The 24,317-nt window shown below is 42.4% G+C and overlaps 1 protein-coding gene across 1 annotated transcript in view; it reads right to left on the bottom strand.

Moving 5' to 3' along the window:
- Window positions 1–24,317, bottom strand: part of LOC132830724 (sodium channel protein type 4 subunit alpha-like) — a 199,848-nt gene that overhangs the window by 3,958 nt on the left and 171,573 nt on the right. The window contains exons 25-27 of the mRNA XM_060848557.1: window positions 13,350–13,487; window positions 9,352–9,456; window positions 5,188–5,458 (exon numbers count right to left, since the gene is read on the bottom strand). Of these exons, the coding sequence (XP_060704540.1) occupies window positions 5,188–5,458; window positions 9,352–9,456; window positions 13,350–13,487 (514 nt within the window). The remainder of the gene's footprint in view (window positions 1–5,187; window positions 5,459–9,351; window positions 9,457–13,349; window positions 13,488–24,317) is intronic.

The raw sequence follows: 24,317 nt of genomic DNA, 5'->3' as shown, positions 1-24,317 counted from the left end.
GATTGAATTGGATAAAATTATAAGGGACACAGACAGGAAAGGCATTAAAAAAAACTTTTCCCTTTGGCAGAACAACCAATTACCAGAAAGCCTGGATTTAAGGTAAGGGCACAAGATTTGGAGGGATTGTAAGGAAAACTCTTTTAACCAATTATGCCCCCATCCAATCCTCTGTGGTCTAAGGAGAACAACCCCAGTCAATCCAGTGGATGGTGGATACTCATTGCGTGTAATGGTGGTAGATGCAGATGTACACTTGTGATGGCAAGGCATTCGGTTTATGGACCAAGTGCTGGAAAATGGGATTAAAATAGGCAGGGGATTGTTTTTGACTGGTGTAGACTTGATTGGCCATCATTGGGTCAGAAGTGGGGATATTTGCCAATAATTGCGCAATGTTCAACATGATTTGCAAATTCTCAGATACTGGAGCAGTTCTTGCTCAAATGCAACAAGACCTAACTGGGAAATATATTATAATTCCTTCACTGTGGTTGGGTTGAAATTCTGGAATTCCCATGCTAAGGGCATTGTGAGTTAACCTACAGCATGTGGACTGCAGAGGGTCAAAAAGGTAGCTCACCACCCCTCCTCAAGGGCAACGAGGGATGAGAATAAATGCTGACCAGCCCATGAATGAATTAAGTGAAAAATTTCTCTGACTCTTAAGCCTCTTTACTAACAGAATGGAAACATTAAAAAGAGATAAAAGTTCATTAAATGCTTGAAAGGGAATGGTACAAATCTTACTCCGGAAATCCATTTTAGATGGGTAAATGAATGAATGAGACCTTTACTGACTATGTTAGAAAATTGCAGAAATGTTTACAGACACTGATTTGGCAAAGTGGTATTAATATATGTAGCTGCAAACTGATAGCTACTTCCAGAGCAGTGGATAGCCCCAAAACTTGCAGGGACATTAAGTGGATGCAAGTCAAGCAGAAACATTATTTCTGATGAATCACAGAGTTTGCACTCAATCATGTTATGCCCTGTTACCGGGCAGAATCAGTTGGAAATTTTAAGCTAGAATGCTGGATTGAAGGTAGACAATGAACTTTTAAAATCTAATTCAAAGCTCAAAGCTGATCTTTGGCCAATGTTTTGTTGTGATTGCTCAGTGCAGTGATGATTATGGATGAACAATCATTTTTCATGACTGCGTGGAACTCCAATGTGGCAGAGGACCATCATGGCAAGTACTGATGACATGACAAATCTTCAGAATTTAGTATATTCGTTAGAATCATCTAGGAAGTCAAGTTATAAGAGATATTGAGTGCATAATGAGTTAGATTCTCACATTTTGTCTGCATTCTGGATTAGTGATGCTGGAAAAGCACAGCAGTTCAGGCAGCATCCGAGGAGCAGGAAAATCGACATTTTGGGCAAAAGCCTTTCATCAGGAATACAGGCAGAGACCCTGAAGGGTGGAAAGATAAATGAGAGGAGGGTGGGGGTGGGGAGAAAGTAGCATAGAGTACAATAGGTGAGTGAGGGAGGGGATGAAGGTGATAGATCAGGGAGGAGGGTGGGGGCAGGTAGCAAAGAGTACAATGGGTGGATGGGGGTGGGATGAAGGTGATACATCAGGGAGGAGGGTGGAGTGGATAGGTGGATAAGAAGATAGGCAGGTAGGACAAGTCATGGGGACAGTGCTGAGCTGGAACTTTAGAACTGGGATGAGGTGGGGAAAGAGGAAATGAGGAAACTGTTGAAGTCCACATTGATACCCTGGAGTTGAAGGGTTCCGAGTTGGAAGATGAGGCGGTCTTCCTCCAGGCGTCAGGTGATGAGGGTGCTGTGATGAAAGAGGCCCAGGACCTCCATATCCTCGGCAGAGTGGGAGGGGGAGTTGAAATGTTGGGCCACAGGGTGGTGTGGTTGATTGGTGCGGGTGTCCCAGAGTTGTTCTCTAAAGCGCTCTGCTAGGAGGCGTCCAGTCTCCCCAATATAGAGGAGACCACATCGGGAGCAACGGATACAATAAATTATATTGGTGGATGTGCACGTAAATGATGGATATGTAAGGCTCCTTTAGGGCCTTGGATGGAGGTGAGGGAGGAGGTGTGGTCACAGGTTTTGCAATTCCTGCGGTGGCAGGGGAAGATGCCAGGATGGGAGGGTGGGTTGTAGGGGGGCGTGGACATGACCAGGTAGTCACGGAGGGAAGGACTTTGCGGAAGGTGGAAAGGAATGGGAGGGAAATATATCCCTGGTGGTGGGGTCCATTTGGAGGTGGTGAAAATGTCTGCGGATGATTTGGTTTATGCGAAGGTTGGTAGGGTGGAAGTTGAGCACCAGGGGTGTTCTGTCCTTGTTACGGTTGCAGGGGTGGGGTCTGAGGGCAGAGGTGCGGGATGTGGACGAGATGTATTGGAGGGCATCTTTGACCACATGGGAAGGGCAATTGCGGTCTGTAAAGAAGGAGGCCATCTGGTGGGTTCTGTGGTGGAACTGGTCTTCCTGGGAGCAGATACGGTGGAGGCATAGGAATTGGGAATATTGGATGGCATTTTTGCAAGAGGTAGGGTGGGAAAAGGTGTAATCCAGGTAGCTGTGGGAGTCGGTGGGTTCGTAAAAAATGTCAGTGTTAAGTTGGTCATCATTAATAGAGATGGAGAGGTCCAGAAAGGGGAGAGAGGTGTCAGAGATGGTCCAGGTAAATTTAAGGTCAGGGTGGAATGTGTTGGTGAAGTTGATGAATTGCTCAACCTCGTTGTGGGAGCACGAGGTGGCGCCAATGCAGTCATCAATGTAGCGGAGGAAGAGGTGGGGAGTGGTACCGGTGTAATTATGGAAGATGGACTGTTCTACGTAGCCAACAAAGAGACAGACATAACTGGGGCTTGTACGGGTGCCCATGGCTACCGCTTTGATCAGGAGGAAGTGGGAGGATTCGAAGGAGAAATTATTAAGGGTGAGGACCAGTTTGGCCAAACAGATGAGAGTGTCGGTAGAAGGGTATGTTGGGGACATCGGGAGAGGAAGAAACGGAGGGCTTGGAGGCCCTGGTCACGGCGGATAGAGATGTAGAGGGATTAGATATCCATGGTGAAGATGAAGTGTTGGGGGCCAGGGAAACGGAAGCCTTGGAGGAGGTGGAGGGCATATGTGGGGAGTTCCTGGACTAGGGGGGATAGGACAGTGTCGAGGTAAGTAGAAATGAGTTCAGTGGGGCAGGAGTATGCTGAGACAATGGGTCGGCCAGGGTGGTCAGGCTTGTGGATCTTGGGAAGGAGGTACAACCAGGCAGTGTGGGGTTCCCACGTTATTAGGTTGGAAGCTGTGGGTGGGAGATCTCCTGATGTGATGAGGTTCTGTATGGTCTGGGAGGTGTATGATGGTTTGGTGATGGGGGTGGGGTCATGATCGAGGGGGCAGTAGGAAGAGGTGTCTTCAAGTTGGCGTCTGGCTTCAGCGGTGTAGAGGTCAGTACGCCAGACTACCACTGCGCCCCCTTTATCTGCAGGCTTGATGGTGAGGTCGGGATTGGAGCAGAGGGATTGGAGGGCTGCGCGTTATGAGGGTGAGACGTTGGAGTTGGGGAGGTGGGTAGACCGGTTGAGGCGGTTGTTGGAAATGAAGAGGTCAAGGGCAGGTAATAGGCCAGCGCGGAGTGTCCAGGTGGATGCAGTGTTTTGGAGGTGTGTGAAGGGGTCCGCGGAAGGTGGGCGGGAGTCCTGATTGTAAAAGTAAGCTTGGAGGCGGAGGCGGTGGAAGAAGTGTTCGACGTCACGGCGTGTATTAAATTCATTGATGCGTGGGCGGAGGGGGATGAAGGTGAGTCCTTTGCTGAGGACTGATCGTTTGTCCTCAGTGAGGGGGAGGTCTGGAGGGATGGTGAAAACTCGGCAGGAGTGGGAGCTGGGATCTGGTGTGGGTGTGGAGTTGGGAGTGAGGATGGAGCCAGTAACTGGAGTGGGTGTGGTGGTGGGGGAGTGGGGGTGGAGTCATGAGCAGGGGTGGTGTTCCCCTCAGGGTTCTGGGGGAGCGGGGATGGTGACAGTGGGATCTGTGGGGGGGCCGTGTCAGCAGAATGCAGGTGAGTGGCGCTGGTGGGGGCGGAAGTGGTGGCAAACACGGCAGTGGAGTGGGGCGGAAGTCACTGAGCATGTGACATCAGCGATGGTGTGAGGGGTGGAAGTGATGTCACCAATCAACCACACCGCCCTGTGGCCCAACATTTCAACTCCCCCTCCCACTCTGCCGAGGACATGGAGGTCCTGGGCCTCCTTCACTGCCGCTCCCTCACCATCCGACGCCTGGAGGAAGAACCCCTTATCTTCCACCTCGGAACCCTTCAACTCCAAGGAATCAATGTGGACTTCAACAGTTTCCTCATTTTCCCTTTCCCCACCTCACCCCAGTTCCAAACTTCTAGCTCAGCACTGTCCCCATGACTTGTCCTACTTGCCCATCTTCTTTTCCGCCTATCCACTCCACCCTCCTCCCTGACGTATCACCTTCATCCCACCCCCATCCACCCACTGCACTCTTTGCTACCTGCCCCATCCTCCTCCCTGACGTATCACCTTCATCCCCTCCCCCACTCACCTATTGTACTCTATGCTGCTTTCTCCCCACCCCCACCCTCCTCTCATTTATCTCTCCACCCTTCAGGCTCTCTGCCTGTATTCCTGATGAAAGGCTTTTGCCCGAAATGTCGATTTTCCTGCTCCTCAGATGTTGCCTGAACTGTTGTGCTTTTCCAGCACCACTAATCCAGATTCTGGTTATCAGCATCTGGAGTCATTGCTTTTACATTTTGTCTGGAGTCTCCCTCAAATTGAGATAAGAGTCTTCTGTCTGTTGACCATTAAAAAAAGAACAAAATTGAATTTAGGCAGTTTCAGGTTAGTTCCTGGTGCAACGTATCCAGAATTTAAAATATTAAAATTGGCACTAAGTTGGCAATTGAGGTTGAAAAGGCAAAAGATACCTGGTATGAGAAATGGGAACATGTCACATTGACACATTTGGTGTTATTCTTCTGAATTTGGAGCTCAGATAAATAACGGGAGAAAAATATTATTTTGCAAGGATTTATATAGATCCTTCCTCCTAACACTTCCGCACCTTACTCAGTCAATGCTTTGGATTAATCATTACGCGAAAGACGACAAAGCTCAAAACTCAAAAACACAAGTTTTCAATACAAATGCATCTCAATTTCTAACTTACCCACAATTGAAAGAATCACCACAACAAAGTCAAAAATGTTCCAGCCAATGGTGAAGTAATAGTATCTTAAAGCGATGATCTTGAGCACACATTCACTCGTAAACACAACAATAAACACCAAGTTGATCCAGTAAAGAATATCAGTTTTTTCTTCACTTTGGTCATCTGTTTCTATCATCATAGTTACCATGTTGAGGCAGATGAGAATCATGATGAAGATATCAAAGGCTTGCTTGCTGACAAAATCAAAGAACAATCCTTGACATTTATTCTGGGGCAGGGAAGGAAAGGGGAAGAAATGAGTTGCCAATGTCTAAATACTTGACATTAGTAATATTCATCATATTATGTCTGACTAACATGTAAATTAGAGGATGTAAATTATAAGATAGTTCGAAGGATTCAACAGAACTTATAACCGAAGCTCTTTAACAGGTTTAAAACCAATCGATGTTTAATATCTGAGCTATCAGAATGGAACTGTTGACAGATCAAATATGTTTCATATGCTAGAAATATTTCAATTGATCCTTTGAACTGTCCTGTCATGGTTTCTCATAAACATGCTTCCTCATCAATTTGTTGAAATTAAACCCATCGCACCCTCTTATATTTACACATTGAGTGAAATTTTAACATTGTTGAGCATAAAGGTTTGGGTGCAGACACTGCCAATTTCTTCTGCTGTTCTTCCAACTGGAATTGCCATTAAATCGCAATATTACTAGACCCTCTTGTTCTTTTAAACACTGGAGGTGAAACTGCCTTGTGGGTCATCATCAAAACGGTTCACATTAATTGATTGGGAAGCTCAGAAGTTATTTGGTGATGCCAAAAATGTAAAAATCCACTGACAAACACATTGTGCTCACTTTGGGTTTTTCACATTCTACTAAACCCCATTCCAGCTCTGAAGGACTTTGATATTGTTCAGCTGTATCTCCTACTGTATTCTTTTTGTCTTACAACAACAAGAAGAATTTGCATTTGGATAGGAGCTTTATTGCTTTGAACCATTCCAATTGAAACATTAAAGATATTTGAAACCCGAACGTGACACCATTTAATCACTTACGGTCTTGGCTCAAACAATTTTCAGTGTCAGCGACATACTAAACTATCGACTTAATTTTCTGAATTTAAGAGATTGCAAGAATTAGCATTTGTAAATAATCAATTATATTCAGTCATAGAGTCACAGAGATGTACAGCATGGAAACAGACCCTTTGGTCCAACCTGTCCATGCCAACCAGATATCCCAACCCAATCTAGTCCCACCTGCCGGCACTCGGCCCATATCCCTCCAAACCTTCCTATTCATATACCCATCCAAATGCCTTTTAAATGTTGCAATTGTACTAGCCTCCACCACCTCCTCTGGCAGCTCATTCCATAAACGTATCACCCTCTGTATGAAAAAGTTGCCCCTTAAGTCTCTTTTAAATCTCTCCCCTCTTACCTTAAACCTATGCCCTCTAGTTTTGGACTCATCCACGCCAGGGAAGAGACATTGTCTATTTATCCTATCCATGCCCCTCATGATTTTATAAACCTCTATAAGCTCAGCCTCCAACACTACAGGGAAAACAGCCCCAGCCTATTCAGCCTCTCCCTATAGCTCAAATCCTCCAACCCTGGAAACATCCTTGTAAATCTTTTCTGAACCCTTTCAAGTTTCACAACATCCTTCTGTTTGGAAGGAGACCGGAATTGCACACAATATTCCAACAGTGGCCTAACCAATGTCCTGTATAGCTGCAACATGACCTCCCAATTCCTGTACTCAGTACTCTGACCAATAAAGGTAAGCATACCAAATGCCTTCTTCACTACCCCACCTGCAACTCCACTTTCAAGGAACTATTGAACCTGTACTGCAAGAACTCTTTATTCAGCAACACTCCCTCGGGCCTTACTCTTATGTGTATAAGTTCTGCTAAGATTTGCTTTCCCAAAATGCAGCACCTCGCATTTATCTAAATTAAACTCCATCTGCATTTGCAGCAGAATGTGGATGTAGTGTACATCGAATCATAGAAACTCATACATTGAAAGGCAGATTTGCAGCAGTGTGGTAGGACATTGGTTAACGCTTAGAATTTTTGAAAATAAATCAATGTCATATAACTAAACTCAACGTTCCACAACATTGGCAGAGATGATTGTGTCAATCCTAATAATGTCAAGAGTACTTTCAGATGAGCTGCTTACTGGGATCCACACGATAACAGCCTGGTGGAAACTACCCGTTTCTAACTCAGAGTCAAAGAGTGTGGCGCTGGAAAAGCACAGCAGGTCAGACAGCATCCCAGGAGCAGGAGAGTTAATGTTTCAAGCATAAGCATTTCATCAGGATGAAGATGAAGAGCTTATGCTCAAAACATTGACTTTCTTGCTCTTCGGCTGCTGCCTGACCAGCTGTGCTTTTCCAGCATCACACTTTTTGACTCTGATCTCCAGCATCTACAGTCCTCACTTTCTCCCTGTTTCTTACTTGGCCTATTGCAGGCAATGTAGCTCAAACTGTGAACTGAAGTGAGTGGGAGACTTCATTCTCATCATGTTTGCTGCACTAAATCTTGAACTTTCAAGTGGCATGGCCCCAGTAGGCTGCATATATAAATGTCAACATGGGTCAGAAATTACACTCCCAGTCTTTTTCAAGCTCCATTTCAGAAGCACATAAGATAGAATAGCACTTGAGTGCAGTACCAAGGGACTGCTGCATCATGCTCAGTTCCACCCACAGAAAAGACTTCAGGACATCATGGTCCTGCCAATACGGCTGAAAGAATAGCAAAGGAATTTCCTAATGTTCTGGCCGATATTTCTGCTTCTGTCAATGCCGCTCAAGTAAATTCTATGATCACCTTAGGTGTAAGCTTATTTGTAAATTGGTTATCATGTTTGCCAACATAGAGTCATAGAGATGTATAACACGGTCCAACATGTCCATGCCAACTAGATACCCTAAATTAATCTAGTCCCACTTGGCCCATATCCCTGTAAACCCTTCCTTTTCATATACCTATCCAAATGCCTTTTAAATGTTGTAATTGTACCAGCCTCCACCACTTCCTCTGGCAGCACATTCCATATACATACCACCCTCTGCATGAAAAAGTTGCCCCTTAGGTCCCATTTTATTCTTTGACCTCTCACCTTAAACCTATGCGCTCTAGTTCTGGACTCCCCCCACCCCAGGAAAAAAACACCTTTTTCTATTTACCCTATCTATGCCCTTCAAGATTTTATAAGCCTCTGTAAGGTCACCACTCAGCGTCCGATGCTCCTGGGAAAACAGCCTCAATCTCTCCCTATGGTTAAACTTTCCAACCCTGGCAACATCCTTGTAAACCTTTTCTGAACCCTTCCAAGTTTCATAACATCCTGATTGGAGACCAGAATTGCACACAATATTCCAAAAGTGTCCGAACCATTGTTCAGCTGCAACATGACCTCCCAACTCCTGTACTCAATGCTCTGACCAATAAATGTGACTATAGTAATTACAGGTCAAAAATAATTCATTGATTGTAAAGCACTACATCAAAGGCTGCATTTTCTCTGACTGAACACAGAATTTTCATATAAGGACAGTACAGTGGCACAGTGGTTAGCGCTACTGCTTCACAGCACCAGACACCTGAATTTGATTCCACCCTTGGGCAACTGTCTGTGTGGAGTTTGCATGTTCTCTCCTTGTCTGTGTGGGTTCCTGCAGGTACTCTGGCTTCCTCCCATGTTCCAAAGATGTGCAGGTTTCATGGATTGGTCATGTTAGATTACCCATAGTGTCTAGGGAAGTGTAGGTAAGGTGGATTAGTGATGGGAAATACAGGGTGATATGAATAGGGTTGGGAGTGGGTCCAGATTGGGTTGCTATTTGGAGGATTGGTGTTGACTTGATGGGTTGAATAGCCTGCTTCCACACTGTAGAGATTCTATGATCATGCATTCTATCAATAGAATTACAGAGAAACATCACTCAACGTGCAAGATGAGAGGCAGAATGTCTATTTAAATGTGATACACATAATTCCTCTGGTGCTTCATACTGGAGAAACAGTTTGAAGGGAAATCCACCTCATAGACCCTCCATTCCTTCTACAATTTGTTAACATCTGGTGATTGACAAACTGTGGTGCAATTGGTATACTTACATTTGGTCTTGGGATGGGTTTTTGTGGTTTCTTCGAGCCAAGCTTCTTCATAGCATTGTAATATTTCTTCTGCTCTTCTGTCATAAAAATATCTTTTCCTCCAAAGTAAAGATGAGAATACTTACAATTATTAAAGAAATGTCATCAAGATTTAGTAAATTCCACAAAGACAGAGATGTATTCTAAGAAGATCCGAAACAATATCAGGAGGAGGCCATTTTGCTTCTTGAACCTTCACCCCCATTCAAGAAAGTTGTGACTGTTCTGATTGTATCTTTAACTCCATTTTTATGCTGTCTCCCATAACCCAAAACTCCCTTATTGATCAAAAATCTGCCTAATTCAACCTCAAATAAGGGCGGTCACTCCTGGAGTTCAACTCTTCTGCTATGGACCAAAAGTAGCGAATTCCTCAGATTCAAGACACTTTGAGAGGAGTAATTCTTCTTCATCTCTGTTTTAAATCTGCCACCACTATCCTAAAACTATGATCTCTCATTCTAAATAGTCCCACAAGAAGAAACATCTGATCTACATACTTTGTGAATCCAGTTTAGCATTGTTTATATCTCAATTAGATCTCTTCCCATCCTTCTAAACTCTCACAAATACTGGCCTAAACAATACATACTCTCCCAATCAGACAAACCACTCATCTCTGGAATCAATTCAGTGAACCTCCTCTGAACTTCCACTAATGCAATTACATCCTCCCTCAGGTAAGGGGACCAAAACTGTCCATAGTACTCTCGATGCAGACTCCCCAGTGCCTTTTAAAGTTGCAACAACACTTCCCTACTTTTATACTCTATTCCTTTAGCAATAAATGCCAAAATTCTATTTGCCTTCCTTATTACATGCTCTACCCATATATTAGCTTTCTGCAATTCATGCTCAAGAACACCCAGATCCCTCTGCACTGAAAGATTTTGAAGTTTCTTTCCATTTAGATATTAACTTGCCTTGTTATTCTTCTGATCAAGATGGAAATTCTCTCATTTATCTATGCTAAACTCCCTCTGCCAAAATTTGTCCAGTTCATCTAACTGATCCATGTCCATATACGAACAAAAAAAGATTAACAATCCAGTGGTAGAAGTAAATTAGTAAGTAAGTTAAATGGAATGCTAGCCTTTATTGCAAGGAGAACTGTGTATGACAATTGGAGAATCTAGCTACAACTTAGAGGCCTTTGGCAAAACTGCACCTGATGTATTATCTACCATTTTGGTCTGCTTACTTAAGTATGGATATTCTTGCTTTGGAGGCAGCTCAGAAAAAGTTAATTAAGTTGATCACTGGAATTAAGGGCTCACCTTAAGGGGAAAAATTGAGCAGTTTGGGGCTATGCCAATTAGAGTTTAGAACATAGAACATAGAACAGTACAGCACAGAACAGGCCCTTCAGCTCATGATGTTATGCCGACCATTGATCCTCATGTAAGATAAACCTAGTGTACGAACCCTCAAATTTCTGTGACCATATGCATGTCCAGCAGTCTCTTAAACATCCCCAATGACCTTGCTTCCACAACTGCTGTTGGCAATGCATACCATGTTCCCGCCTCTGACATCCCCTCTATACTTTCCGCCAAACAGCTTAGAACCATGACCCCTCGTGTTAATAATTTCTGCCCTGGGATAAAGTCTCTGGCTATCAACTCTATCTAAGCCTCACATTATCTTGTACACCTCAATTAGGTCCCCTTTCTTCCTTTTTTCCAATGAAAATATTTAGTTTGAAAATCACACAATACTAGGTTATAGTTCAACAGGTTTATTTGGAAGTACTAGCTTTCGGACCTCCCAAAGCTATTACTTCCAAATAAATCTGCTAGACCAAAACCAGGTGTTGTGTGATTTTCAACCTTGTCCACCCTAGTCCAACACTGGCATCTCCAAATCATATTAGAATTTAGTGGACTAAGCAATGATCGTACTAAAATATATCAGATTTTGAAGGAGATTGACAGGGTACATGCTTAGAGAATGTTTCCCATTGTGGGCAGTCAAGAAGCAGAGGGCACTGTATAAAAGTAAGTGGCCTCATAGTCAAGATGAAGATGAGGAGGAATTTCTTCTCTCAGGGACTTGTTTGCCTTCGTAATTCTTACGCTTGAGGCTGAAGTACTGATCCTGCTCATGGTTCTTATGTCATTAGAGTGTGATGCATGTCGGGACAATGAACACATTTAAAGAGATGCATATTTAATAGTGGGTTAAAGGGATATAGAGAGTGGGCAGGAAAGTGGGGTTGTGGCTGGGATGAGCTTGACCATGATTATATTAAATGGCAGACCAAGCTGAAGGAGCTGAAGTGCTGATCCTGCTCATGGTTCTTATGTCATTATATACTAGGACACTCAATTCCATCTGTAATGTAGTAATCAACAGTCTCTCTCCATTTAAATAGTACTCTTAATTAAATTGAGCAGGAACAATAACCTGACCACAGGTACTCTTGGATTCTGCCAGGCCAACCCAGCTCCTAATTTGGTCCATAGGCAGAAGAGTTGAACTCAAGGAGTGACCACCCTTGACAGCAAGGCTGCATTTGATTTAGTATGGTATCAAGGAGCCCTAGCAAAACTGGAAGCTATGGGAATCAGGGGGAATGCTCTCTTCTGCTTAGAGTCATACCTAGCACAAAGGGAGATGGTTGTGATTATTGCAGGCCAATCATCTCAGTCCAAAGACATCTCTGCGGGAGTTCCTCAGAGTGGTGTCCTAGGTTCAACAACTTCAGGAGCTTCACCAATGACCTTCCCTCCACCATGATGTCAAAAGTGGGGATGTTTGCTGATGACCACACACCATTCATGATTCTTAAGATACTGGAGCAACCCATATGCTGCAAGACCTGGGCAACATTCATTCTTGGACTGATAAGGGACAAGTAACATTTGCAAACAGAATCTAACCATCACCTCTCGTCATTTAATGATATTACCATTGCCAAATTCCCCACTATTAACATTGCAGAGTTTACCATTGACCAGAAGCTTATTTGGACTAGCTATATAAATGGCGACCAGAGAACATCAGAGGCGAGGAATCCCTGTGGCAAGTAATTCATTCCCATCCTTGTTCTCAAAGCCTATCCACCAACTACAAGACACAGGTCAGGACTGTGATGGAATATTCCCTACTTGTCTGCATGGGTGCAGCTTCAGTAACACTCAAGAAGCTCAAGAATGAAGTAGTCTACTTGATTGGTATATCTTCAACATTTATTCCCTTCACCACAATGCTTAGTAGCAGCAGTGTGCAATATATAAAAGGTGCGTTACAGCAACTCACCAAGGTTCCTTCAACAGCAACTTCCCAATCTGTAACCACAACCATCTAGAACAACGAGAGCAGCAGATACAATGGAAATGCCACCATCTGCAAATTCCCTCCAAGCCACATATCATTCTGACTTGGAATTATATAACTTCCCTTCATTGTTGCTAGATCAACTCCTGGAACTTCTGCTCAAACAGTCCTTACATCCCAGGGCGGCAGCAGTTCGAGAAGGCTGCTCACTAGAAACTGATCCAATTAGTCAGGAATGGACAAAAAAACTGCTGGCTCAATCAACAGCATCCAGATTCCACAAACAAATAACATTTAAAAAAAATCTGCTCCCTATTCTTCCTGCCAAAGTGGAAAACCTTATATTTTCTGAAATTACACTCAATTTGCCAAATTTCTGCTTCCTCCCTTAACCTTTCAAGTTCCATTCTATCCTGACTAGATCCCTTCTAGATTCCTTTTAGAGTTGTATTTCACACAAGTCTACCAAAGTGACTTTTGATCAGATTTAAACAGAGTAACTAAAGCCGAAGAGCCTGTATCTGAAAGATTATGTCATTAATTTAAAACATAACACTATTCATGTGCAAACATAAAATGGTAAATGCACAGTTTATGAAATATGTTTACATGCTATTCATGTCTACGTATGACTTTAACATTTCACTCTTCATTGAATTTTGTGAAGAAGAGATACTTATCTTTTTCTTCTGTTGGTTGAAATTGTCAATAATTACACCAATAAAGAGATTGAGGGTGAAGAATGCTCCAAAGATGATGAAAATGACGAAGTACAAGTACATATACTTATTAATTTCATATGAGGGCTGCTGTTCCATCTAGGGAGGAAAATAAAGATTGGTCAACATTTCACAAAAATAACATTGCTTTTCTGAGTTTGTGGAATTAAAGACTTATTATTACAGAATGTCATTCAAAAGCACACTCTGTGGCCTTGACACTGGGAAGAGGTGGGGAATGGGTATGAATATACCTCAGAAACATAATCACTTCCGGTACCTGGCATCTAATCCCAGCTGGGTTGCAGGGAAATAATGACTGTCTTTCACTCTCTCTCTTTCAGTTGTCAACCTTCCCACCCTTAAACTCAACTAAAGAGTTATTTACACACACACACAAAAAACAAAAATTACTGGAAAAGCTCAGCAGGTCTGGCAGCATCAGTGAAGAAAAATCAGAGTTAGTGTTTCGAGTCATGACCCTTCCTCAGTGCTTTCTCTTTTATGAATCCTGATGCCAAATCTGCTGATCTTTTCCAGCAACTTCTGTTTTTGTTTCTGATTTCCAGTGCAGTTCTTACAGATTTTAAAGACTTATTTAATCGGGCATTGACTCACAACTCTGAGAAGAAATTTGTTGTATGTTAAATGATTTTTTTCCTTACATAGCAACAATGATCACAATACAGGGCAGTTTCTAACATGGGAAATGTGAAAGGAGCAGGATACATGGGCGGCACGGTGGCACAGTGGTTAGCACTGCTGCCTCACAGCGCCTGAGACCCAGGTTCAATTCCCGACTCAGGCGACTGACTGTGTGGAGTTTGCACATTCTCCCCGTGTCTGCGTGGGTTTCCTCCGGGTGCTCCGGTTTCCTCCCACAGTCCAAAGATGAGCGGGTCAGGTGAATTGGCCATGCTAAAATTGCCCGTAGTGTTAAGTAAGGGGTAAATGTAGGGGTATGGGTGGGTTGCGCTTCGGCGGGTCGGTGTGGACTTGTTGGGCCGAAGGGCCTGTTTCCACACTGTAAGTAATCTAATCTAATTCTACCCTAGTTAAAGACGATAAAAATATGCAATATCTCAAATCTTAATAGTCAAACTTCGGTCTAAAAGAAGTTTAATCATCAAATTACTAAGCATATGTCAAGAATATCATGTTATTTTCAGCTAAATAGTCAGTTGGCGATACCTTCTACCATGGAGAATCTAGTCTCCTTTCAACATCTCACAGATTTAATTCCTGTCATCTCCGGTGTACATTAGTATTAGTCTCAGGAACAGAGAGGTCTAACAGACAAGGCTGTTGTTTCAATGGGATGAGGATGAAGGAGTCAAGTCATTTAGGGCTGGATTTTCTTCCAGCCTTCAGGATCAAATGGAGATCCAGATCCTAAGTCTGTTGGCAGCAAAACTAATTCAGCAATCTTCCCAGAAATGGCTTCCAAATTGTCCACCTCTCCACCTGGCATCTCTTTGAGGGCAAATCAAAAGGTCAGTGGCTAAGAATCCTCAGCAGCCCTTCAAACGATGTGGGTATTGTTGTGGGAGGAAGGTTGTAGACCGTGAAAGTGATTCAACATGGAGTTGGCTTTAAAGGTATGGATCTGAAGTAAAGATTATAAGAGCTCCTCAGAATGAAGGGAACACTTCTCCAGTGAATCATTTGGACTGTGAGCTTTGATTTCCTGCCATGATTTCCTCTTTGGATCACAGAGTCTCAAGCTCAGATATCCTTTGTTCTGCTACTCGAGGGTAGCTGACTGAGGTGGCGGTCTCCGCACATGGCATTACAGTCACATTGTTGGTGGCAACATGTCTGCAACAGCACAAAGTTATCCCCAACTGGAGCCTTAACCATTGTCATCACCCTGCCCTGAGAAAATTTGAAGATGGTGGAAATGTGTTAGGTGTCCCTGCCAACATGGCAGCCCTATTTTCCCAATCATTCCAACTCTAGATCCATCACAAATATTCAGTCTGCACTGTCTACTCATGATGCTCCAATCATCATGATGAATGGGAGAGATTTAGTGGATGAGCTTTTCTGGCGTTTCACTTTCTATGGTCTTCCGTTCATGCTTTACTGTGAACAGTTTCAGCTTTTGCATTGTGCTTCCTTCACAAACCTGGTGCCATGAGCTATACTCTTTTCTGTTTCAGCCAGCTTATTCACTGAATGCATATTCACCTCATTTCAAGTATAGACTTGTCAAAATTAATAGACTTTAATGAGGTTTTGCAACAGAATAATATCCCAAAAGGAAAAAGCAGTAAAGCTGATGAATGAGAGATAGGAATCTGGCTCATCTTATATCCTTCAAAATGTAGGACCAGTGCAACCAGTTCAGTTCCAAGTATTAATGTTATTTATAACTCCCCCAATAATGAAGTGACAACCAAACATATAAATAAATGCAATCAAATTGGAGGCATTTTGACCAATATGCTGAGATGTCATGGGATCTGCTGGCAACAATAGCTCAACCATCCTGACTTTACACTAACTTCTACAGACAAGGAAATCAGTTGAGGTGCATGGCATCACTCTCTTTAGCTTTCTCCTCACCAGAGTCTGAATTTTTATTTATAGGTGTATTGAAGGTCAATGATATTTTCAGTTAGAAAGTGAATGAAGAAAAGAGTGAAAGATGATCAAATATAATTCCAACATACATACGGATGCTAAAAGGATGATAGTCCAAACGATCAGCACCCTCTTTTTATAAGCTGCATGAATTGATGCCCTTTTTACCACTTTGTTTCTTGCCCCGTGTCCTGATGAGTGCAAAAGTAAAAGCATATCCTTGTCTTATTATGGGAAGGGGATTAAATTAGATCCACACAGTGTGAAAACAGGCCCAACAAGTCCACATCAACCCACTCCCCCACTGACTCATGCAGCTAACACTATCAGCAATTTAGCATGGCCAATTCACCTAACTTGCACACCTTTGGACTGTGGGAGGTAAACCGGAGCACCTAGAGGAAACCCATGCAGACATGGGGAGAATGTGCAAACTCCACACAGTCGCCTGAGGCTGGAATTGAACTGGGACCCTGGCACTGTGAGACAACAGTGCTAACCACTAAACCACCAGAACAGCAGTCTTTACCTGGTCTAATCTACATGTGACTCCAGGCACACCATAAAGTGGTTGACTCTTAACTGGCCTCTGAAATAGCCTACAAGTCATTCCATTCAAGTGCAATTATCCATAAGCAATGAATGCAGCCTGTGCCACAGATGCTCAAATTCTATGAACAAATAAGGAGAAATCTATTATTTGCTATTCATTCAGTTAGTCAGTTCATTCGCGACTCCTGCATGTGATTTTGCTGTTAGGAGTCAATCTTTCTGGGATGTTCAGTTTTCTTGTGCACTTGTACAGCTCTTGCCCTGGACTATGGTGCCCTTCCCAGCAGCCTCGTGGACAGATCGCCATTGCAGATGACAAGCAGGTGACAAGCAGCAGGTGGTGAGGGAATATGTGGGTCTTCTCACGGTTTTAGGGTGCATTTCCCACCAGCTCCAGCCCCTTGGCAGCCAGATACCCTGAAGCAGCAGTCAGCTACAGGGGACCTCCACCTCAGACACACTTCACATTATAACGTTTGCACAGCAGCCAGTGCATGTGACCAATGGGGAACTGGGCAAGTATCTTGGCTTCAGTGTAACTTTTCTTTCTGATCCTATCGCAAGCAGCTATCTTGCCTGTTACAGCCATTCAGACTCTTCATCAATGCTGATGTGCAATTGTTCAGCCAGACCCTTTAGAGTGCTGATAACTCACATTAAGTTCCAGGTCAGAAACTGAATCAATGAATTCTAGCACCATGCTAGACAATAAAGGTGAAGCCTCAACGATCTTCAATTTCCTAAATCCCTAGGAAAGTTGACCGACCCATCTTCTCATCAAACACTTCCAGGTACCTCTGATAAAAATTGTGCAATACGATAAGGGAGGTGAAGGTAAGAAGGAAAGAATCTGCATTCATAAAGTGCTTTTCACATCTCAGAACTTTCCGTGGCATGTTACAGCCAGTTAGGTACTTTTAAACTACAGCCGCTGTTGAAACATAGGAAATAAATTATTGAGAAACAATCCTATAATTCCAACATTTCCATTGACACCTTTCAATGTTTGGAATTGGGTTAATTCCTACTTACTTTTTGTTCAACTCAGGAATAATTTCCAGGAGTTGGTTGTGAGTGTACATATCGTTTTCTTGGGATGTAAGTGTCACTAGCCTATCCCTAATTGTCCTTGCTCTGACTGGTTTGCTAGACCATTTCAGAGGACAGGTAAGAGTCAGTCACTGCTGTGGGTCTGGAATCACATGCAGGCCAAACCAGGCAAGGAAGGAGGCTTTCCCTCCCTATAGGACATAGGTGAAGCAGTTCGGATTTTACAATGATCAATGATAGTTGTCTTGTTGAGACTAGGTGTGGATTCCAGATTTATTCATTGTATTTAAATTCCACCAGCAGCTGTGGTGGGATTTGAAATCTTGCTCCCTGCCATTTAATATAAAATAGCCAAGACTGAATGCCACTGCGGGACTAATGGGTTAATAAATCTGTTTGGTTGGAAAGCAGCCTGGTATCATTTGAAAACTGGCTTATAGAATAATATGGACCAGGAAGGTTATTCTCTCATTAAAGCTCGACTGTAGCAAGCCTTCATGATACCATTGACATCTGAAGAAGCCATGTAATGGGCACTTTATAAGATAAAAGGCTTTTATGTTTTACTAGTATTTAAATATTTTATAAGCCACATAAAATCTATTAGGCATGATGGAGGGTTTAAGTGGTAGGGTAAATCACAAGAGATGTTTATAGCTGTATTCATTGCATTCATGTTACTCTTTCAGGTTCAAATTACTGCCAGTAGAATCAGCAATAGAGCACCATGTACTGGTGGCACTGGGCCAGGCGAGCAGGCCTTATATACCAAGATATCTGTGGAAGCAGCCCAATGGCAGACCAATCTGCTTTCCATGTGGTGGATTTAAAGGTGCAAAAAGTTGAAACCAACCAGCTCCTATTCCAGTGATAAGAATGTTATCACACCGTTTTTATTAATAATGATTTAAGTATTTGAGTATGAGTTTTCCCTACCTGGGAGTGGACAAAAGAACTCAAACAGTTCTTTTAGAATCATAGAATCCGTACACTTATCCCACTGAGTCTGCACCAACCATCTGAAGAGCAGCCCAGCCAGACCCCAGCCCTATCCCCATAATTACCATGGCTAATCCACTTACTCTGCACATCCCTGGACACAACAGACAATTTAGCATGGCCAATCCACTTAACCTGCACTACTCTGGACTGTGGGAGGAAACCCATGCAGACATGGGAAGAATATGCAAACTCTACACAGAAGGTCGCCTGAAGCTGGATTTAAACCTTGCTCCCTTGTGCTGTGAGGCAGCAGTCCTGACCACTGTAGCATTGTGCCACTCTAGCTGGCCTTGGAGATATACTCCACCCCTTCTCACCACCACACAAATATAGCTCTGGGTGAGAAGATCCTTGGGTGATTTTCTTGAACCACCACTACCACCACCACTAATTAAGGGCCTTAAGTAGTCAATTAATGGACACTTAAGGACATCAGTTCTTCATTGCCCCATCTCTCTGGTGGAGAGGTGAGAAAGATGGCTATTTTCCCAAGTGGACTGGACCCTCATGCTAGATTGCTGGTGGTTGAATGTCTCCATTTCAATGAACCTGAAGGCAATTGGAGGCACAGCTGAGTAGAAAGGGGCAGCCTCTGAAAGCCCTTGCCTCCAACCTCTCTGCTACTCTACACCCCATGTTAATAAAATGTAAAAAGACTTCTTGTGATTGGATTTACCCACAGAGTAGGCCTTGGCCAAATTCTTTTGGATTCAGAAGCGAAGAGCCCTTGATTGGCTGGCAGCTTCTGGTGACTGGGGCTGAGGCCAATAATAGGGTGAGATATTCAATCTTCCTTACCTGTCAGCACTTAATGAGCTGACTGGCATGTTACAGGTTGTGTTTTTTTGGCACTGAGGGTGATGTGTGAGTCACCACAACACGAGCATACAGATTTTAAAGGAAAAATCATCCCCAGTATATTCTTCGGCCCTTTGCAATAGCATGGAGGGAGATCCTTTCAAAACTGAACTAAGCAAGTTCGCCTTCAGAGCGACACTAAGGGAATAACTCCTTTCATTTGAAGCCTGATCCTTACGATGCCATCTGATCTTTCCAATGATCCCTTGAGTCAATTTCAACTTCTGAATCCCACTTCCCCATTTGATATAATTGTTCTACCAGTTTAGCCAAGTCAAACTAAAAGATCTATGAAACTTCAGTGGGTATTGAAGAAAATCACAAGACGATCTTAGGAGCAGAGTTTAGATTCCCAGTGGAAAATGCAGCTCCTAATCAAATTTAAAGTGATACAGACGAAGACTGAAAAATGGAGAATACAAAAAAAGTAAAAACCTATTATTGTAATGTATTCAGTAATTCACACTTTAAAATCAAAACATTTTTAAAATGGAGATGAGTGTGGGACTCAGGCTGAAATTTTACAGTTGATTTTGATAGTAACTTTGACAAGAAATGCACGAAAATTCTTGCTGCTCTAACTCTAGCAGAAGTCTGTCAGGACATCAGTATATTTTGGTAATCCAGGTGATACCAGATAGTGGACTTGTTTGGGGATTGTGTTTGAATGAGTGAAGATTGAATGAGTGTATGGATGGCTTCATCGACCTCTAGGATAGGCCTATAGACCAGAGGGATGAAGGTCAATTTTCAGGATATTGCCATGTACAATCCGAGAAAAATCACTGGGTCATTAAAAATATGGTATTTTTGTCATTTTCTTTAAATATTTCTCTTTACCAACTATACACATAATGAAAAGTGGCTGTTTGACAGTCAAGCACCATTGAATGGGAGAATGAATTTTTTTATCTGCTGATTGGCATTGGAAAACAGTACATCACAGGGATGAATGTTTTGGACAACCAATGAATGGAACATAGGGACAAATCATATAATGAAACCTCCTGGAAAAGATTTAATCACAGTTGGCAATTTTACTGCTCCTAGGCCGCTGACACAAGAGAGACTGGAGCTGGTGTGGTGCTGGGGTTTCCTAACACCAGGCATTCTCATATCCTCTTACAATTGTTTATAAGCCAGAAAAAGCAGACACATTGGCCAACTCCCTGCCAGTAGTCAGTATGTCCAAGTTGCTCAGCTTAGATACTCCCCAAAGTTTTTCCTCATTTTATTAACAAATCCTTGTTATCTACTCTTACAAAGGACTCCTTGAGACTAGAAAATATATTTCTTGTTTTGTAGGGAGATGTGACAACCTATCTCCCTGAACCCAGGAAATAGTCTCACAGATTATGCATCTTCCTCAAATCCCCATCCTGGTAAGCAGCATAAATAATAAGAAGACTTTCCTCTGATCTATTCCCTTCAATAGGTCAGCACTAGAAATACCAGCTGGGTCCTTTTGGTAGGATGCAGCCACTGCAAATTTTTGTGACAGGTCAACATTAGTATTATGAAATTATTACTTCAGTTTCTCTTGATCGAGTTGTAACTTCATTAAATGTTGCATCCTTGATTTCCAGGTGGCGAAGTAAGAAATTCCTGTCTTTACTTGGGATAGATCTATTCCCAGAATAAAATATTACAGACATGTATCTCTCGACTCTGCTTGGTCATTTGTTAGATGTGCTCAAATAGGCATTCTATCAATGCTCTTCATCTCTGTGTCTGTCTTTTCTGCAGTCCTTATTTCTGAGAGTTGGGCCATGGATTTCCATTGAATTGCTCCAGACCTTTAAAAGTCCTGCATGTGCGATCATTGCTTTTTGCAGGATAGCTGACCAGAAGCCTCTCCTGCCCTCATTGCCTGTCATCAGTCACATTGAAAGGATTTACACTCTGGCAATCAAACTGTTTGTGCACATTATGAACATTATGCACATTTTACAAGCAACATTTTCTAGCATCAGACTCAAACCCAGAGCTTCTGGCTTAGAGGTAGAGATGATACAATTGCTCCACAAAACCTCTTCACTGTTACTTATATAATCTCAAATCGATAGAATTAAGCAAAGCCCTCAGATGTTTAATTCCAATTGTGCAGAAAGAATTAAAGACATTGCATTTTCTCAATGTCTAATGTACATCGACCACACTTCTAAAGTGCTTCATTGCTTCCAGCCTCTTTTGGAAAGCCCTGCAGATGTGAAAGGCAGTGTATAAGTGCAACTTCTTCCCCTATCCATAATTATTCCTTTGGTTTAACAGAAATCAATAATTAGGCTGCCCTTATACAGATAGCTGTGGGCCAGTTATATTCCGGAAAACAGAAGCTACAAGTGAGCTAGTCATCCTGGAATCCTGACAGTGTGGGAACAGGTCATTTGGCCCAACAAGTCCACACTGCCCCACCAAAGAACAACCCACCCAGATCCATTCCCCAACCCTGTTGCTCTACATTTCCCCTGACTAATGCACCTAACCTACACATCCCTGAACACCATGGGCAATTTAGTTTGGCCAATTCACCTGATCTGCACATAGAACATAGAACATTACAGTGCAGTACAGGCCCTTTGACCCTTGATGTTGCGTGACCTGTGGAACTAATCTGAACCCTATCGATCCTACACCATTCCATTTTCATCCATATGTTTTTCCAATTACCATTTCAATGCCCTTAAAGTTGGCAAGTCTACTACTGTTGCAGGTAGTGCATTCCACACCCCTACTACTCTCTGAGTAAACAAACTACCTCTGTCTACATCTATCCTATATCTATCACCTCTCAATTTAAAGCTATGTCCCCTCGTGCTAGCCATTTGATTGCTTACATTGCACCTCCATTCCTGCATTTGTTTCTTCTTCCACCTCTCCTCCCCATTAGACACGACTGTAGAGATAAAATGACTGAAGATTGGAAATCTAATCAGCACAAGCGGCTTGGGAAATCAAACTGGATGAGGCCCAAATGAGGTGGTGCTTAATCTTAATTATTTGTGTCCAATGCTTGTTTTGAGCAGTGGTCTGGTATGAGCTAAATACTATACTTATGTTTCATTATCACATTTCAGCATAACAATGTGCCAGTTGGTTTATATTGATTGTAAGTGCAGGTTCCTCAACATCTTCAAATTTCAGCAACTGGTCTTACATGGGTCCTCAATGTTTGCTTTAGCACATTTACTACCATTTATCTATTAGCTAGGATTCCTGCCTTTGATCATTAGTCAAGAACTGGCTCTTGTTAAGAAGCATGAATGAAGACTTCAAGTGAAGTGATAGTGAAGCTATCCTCCATTATGGATAGTGACATCATGGGACCCTTCTATACTTCATTCAGATGGCCTTTAAGGATGAGATAATGGTAAATGTCAGCTGGCCATCTGACCATGAAGGCTGTAAATCCAGAATCCATATTATTCTCACCTTGTGATCAAAGCCATGCTTATTCCAGCAGATGTTAATGGAAAATGATCAGGAGCAGGGAAGGTTAGCTGAGATTCTGTTTCTTTAATCAAAAGATTCCATATCCAAGTTTAATACAACTGATAATTTAACACATTCATAGAATCAAACAGAAGTGCAATGATCGTTCTTTCTTTTAAGCATTCCTTTTACACTATAGTCAAATAAGGTTGGTATATTGATCAGTTCCTCATGTAACTAGTTATTACTAGTTATTGGTATTTTGACTGAAGGAATCATTAGAGATATATGGTATGACCACCATGACAGACAAGTCAATGGATACTGACAACATGGCTTCTGGAAAACACAGTAAAGTATATCGAGTCATTATTTTTCAGGGAGGTATTACACTGATGGAGGGAGGTAATCTCATTTCCATACAATAATAGGATAGAGTCCTGTGAAATTGGACAGCATGTATTGGATTAGGAATTACTCAGTATTTCATTGGTAAATGATTGATATTGATGGAAATGGTTCTGTCTGGTTTCTGTTTAAGTTTTGCAATAACTGGTGCTGGGGCATTGCATTTTGTAATGCTGGTCATTTGGGTACTGCAGATACAATTCAGAGACCAAAACAATATCTAATGCATATATATGCACATTTTTCACACACTGGTTACGGTATGAGTGTGTGCAAAGCTAAAATCTACCAGAAGTATGCAGAACAAGTAGATCATAATATCACTCAGTGTGCAGTGCTAATTTAATGCCAACATGGCATCATAAGCTATTTTGGACCTCAATTTTCCAGTCAGTGCCCTCTCTTGTAAAATAAACAAACAGAAAGAAGAACATTTTCTATTTCTGTTTAAAGGGATAATCACTGCTTACTTGAGATTTGATTTTTGTTTCTGAATGTTTTATGCTTTCTGCACTGTTCTTGCTTAAAGTTATAATAATCTAGAGATGGTGTACAAGCCAGGTACTCTAGTAAAACTTTTTGGAACAGAATGGTTGAAAAAATGGATAGTTTGAATTTCAGGAGAAAGCCATATATGCTCACGGTGTTCAAGAAGCAATTTGCATGTCTGAATCTCAGCAAGGAACAATGTGTGAAAAGTCTACTCTTCAGTAAGGACATCCTTACTGCTGCAGCCAAAAATCCAACCTCAGGGCGCATCAACAACTGTATTACCACTGCCCATGAAGAAGTAACTGGATATTATCACAGGAATACAGGCGCTCTGCAACTGTAGCACTCGAGACAGAGACTCTGTCTAAATTACTGTGTTCTGTGTATTTTAGTTCCACTGTAATTAAATCCACTGAAGATCTTTGAATAAAGGCAAGTATAAACTTGGTTTGTGTACCATTTACATAATATAAGAATATTGCTCATTTACATTCTATGGAAGGATAAATACAACAACAAAATAGCGCTCAGCTTTCAACTGAACCATCC

This window comes from Hemiscyllium ocellatum, chromosome 32, assembly GCF_020745735.1.
Source record: "Hemiscyllium ocellatum isolate sHemOce1 chromosome 32, sHemOce1.pat.X.cur, whole genome shotgun sequence".
NCBI lineage: Eukaryota > Metazoa > Chordata > Chondrichthyes > Orectolobiformes > Hemiscylliidae > Hemiscyllium > Hemiscyllium ocellatum.
The sequence above is the reverse complement of the archived record's forward strand: the minus strand, read 5'-3'. Positions and strand labels throughout refer to the sequence as shown.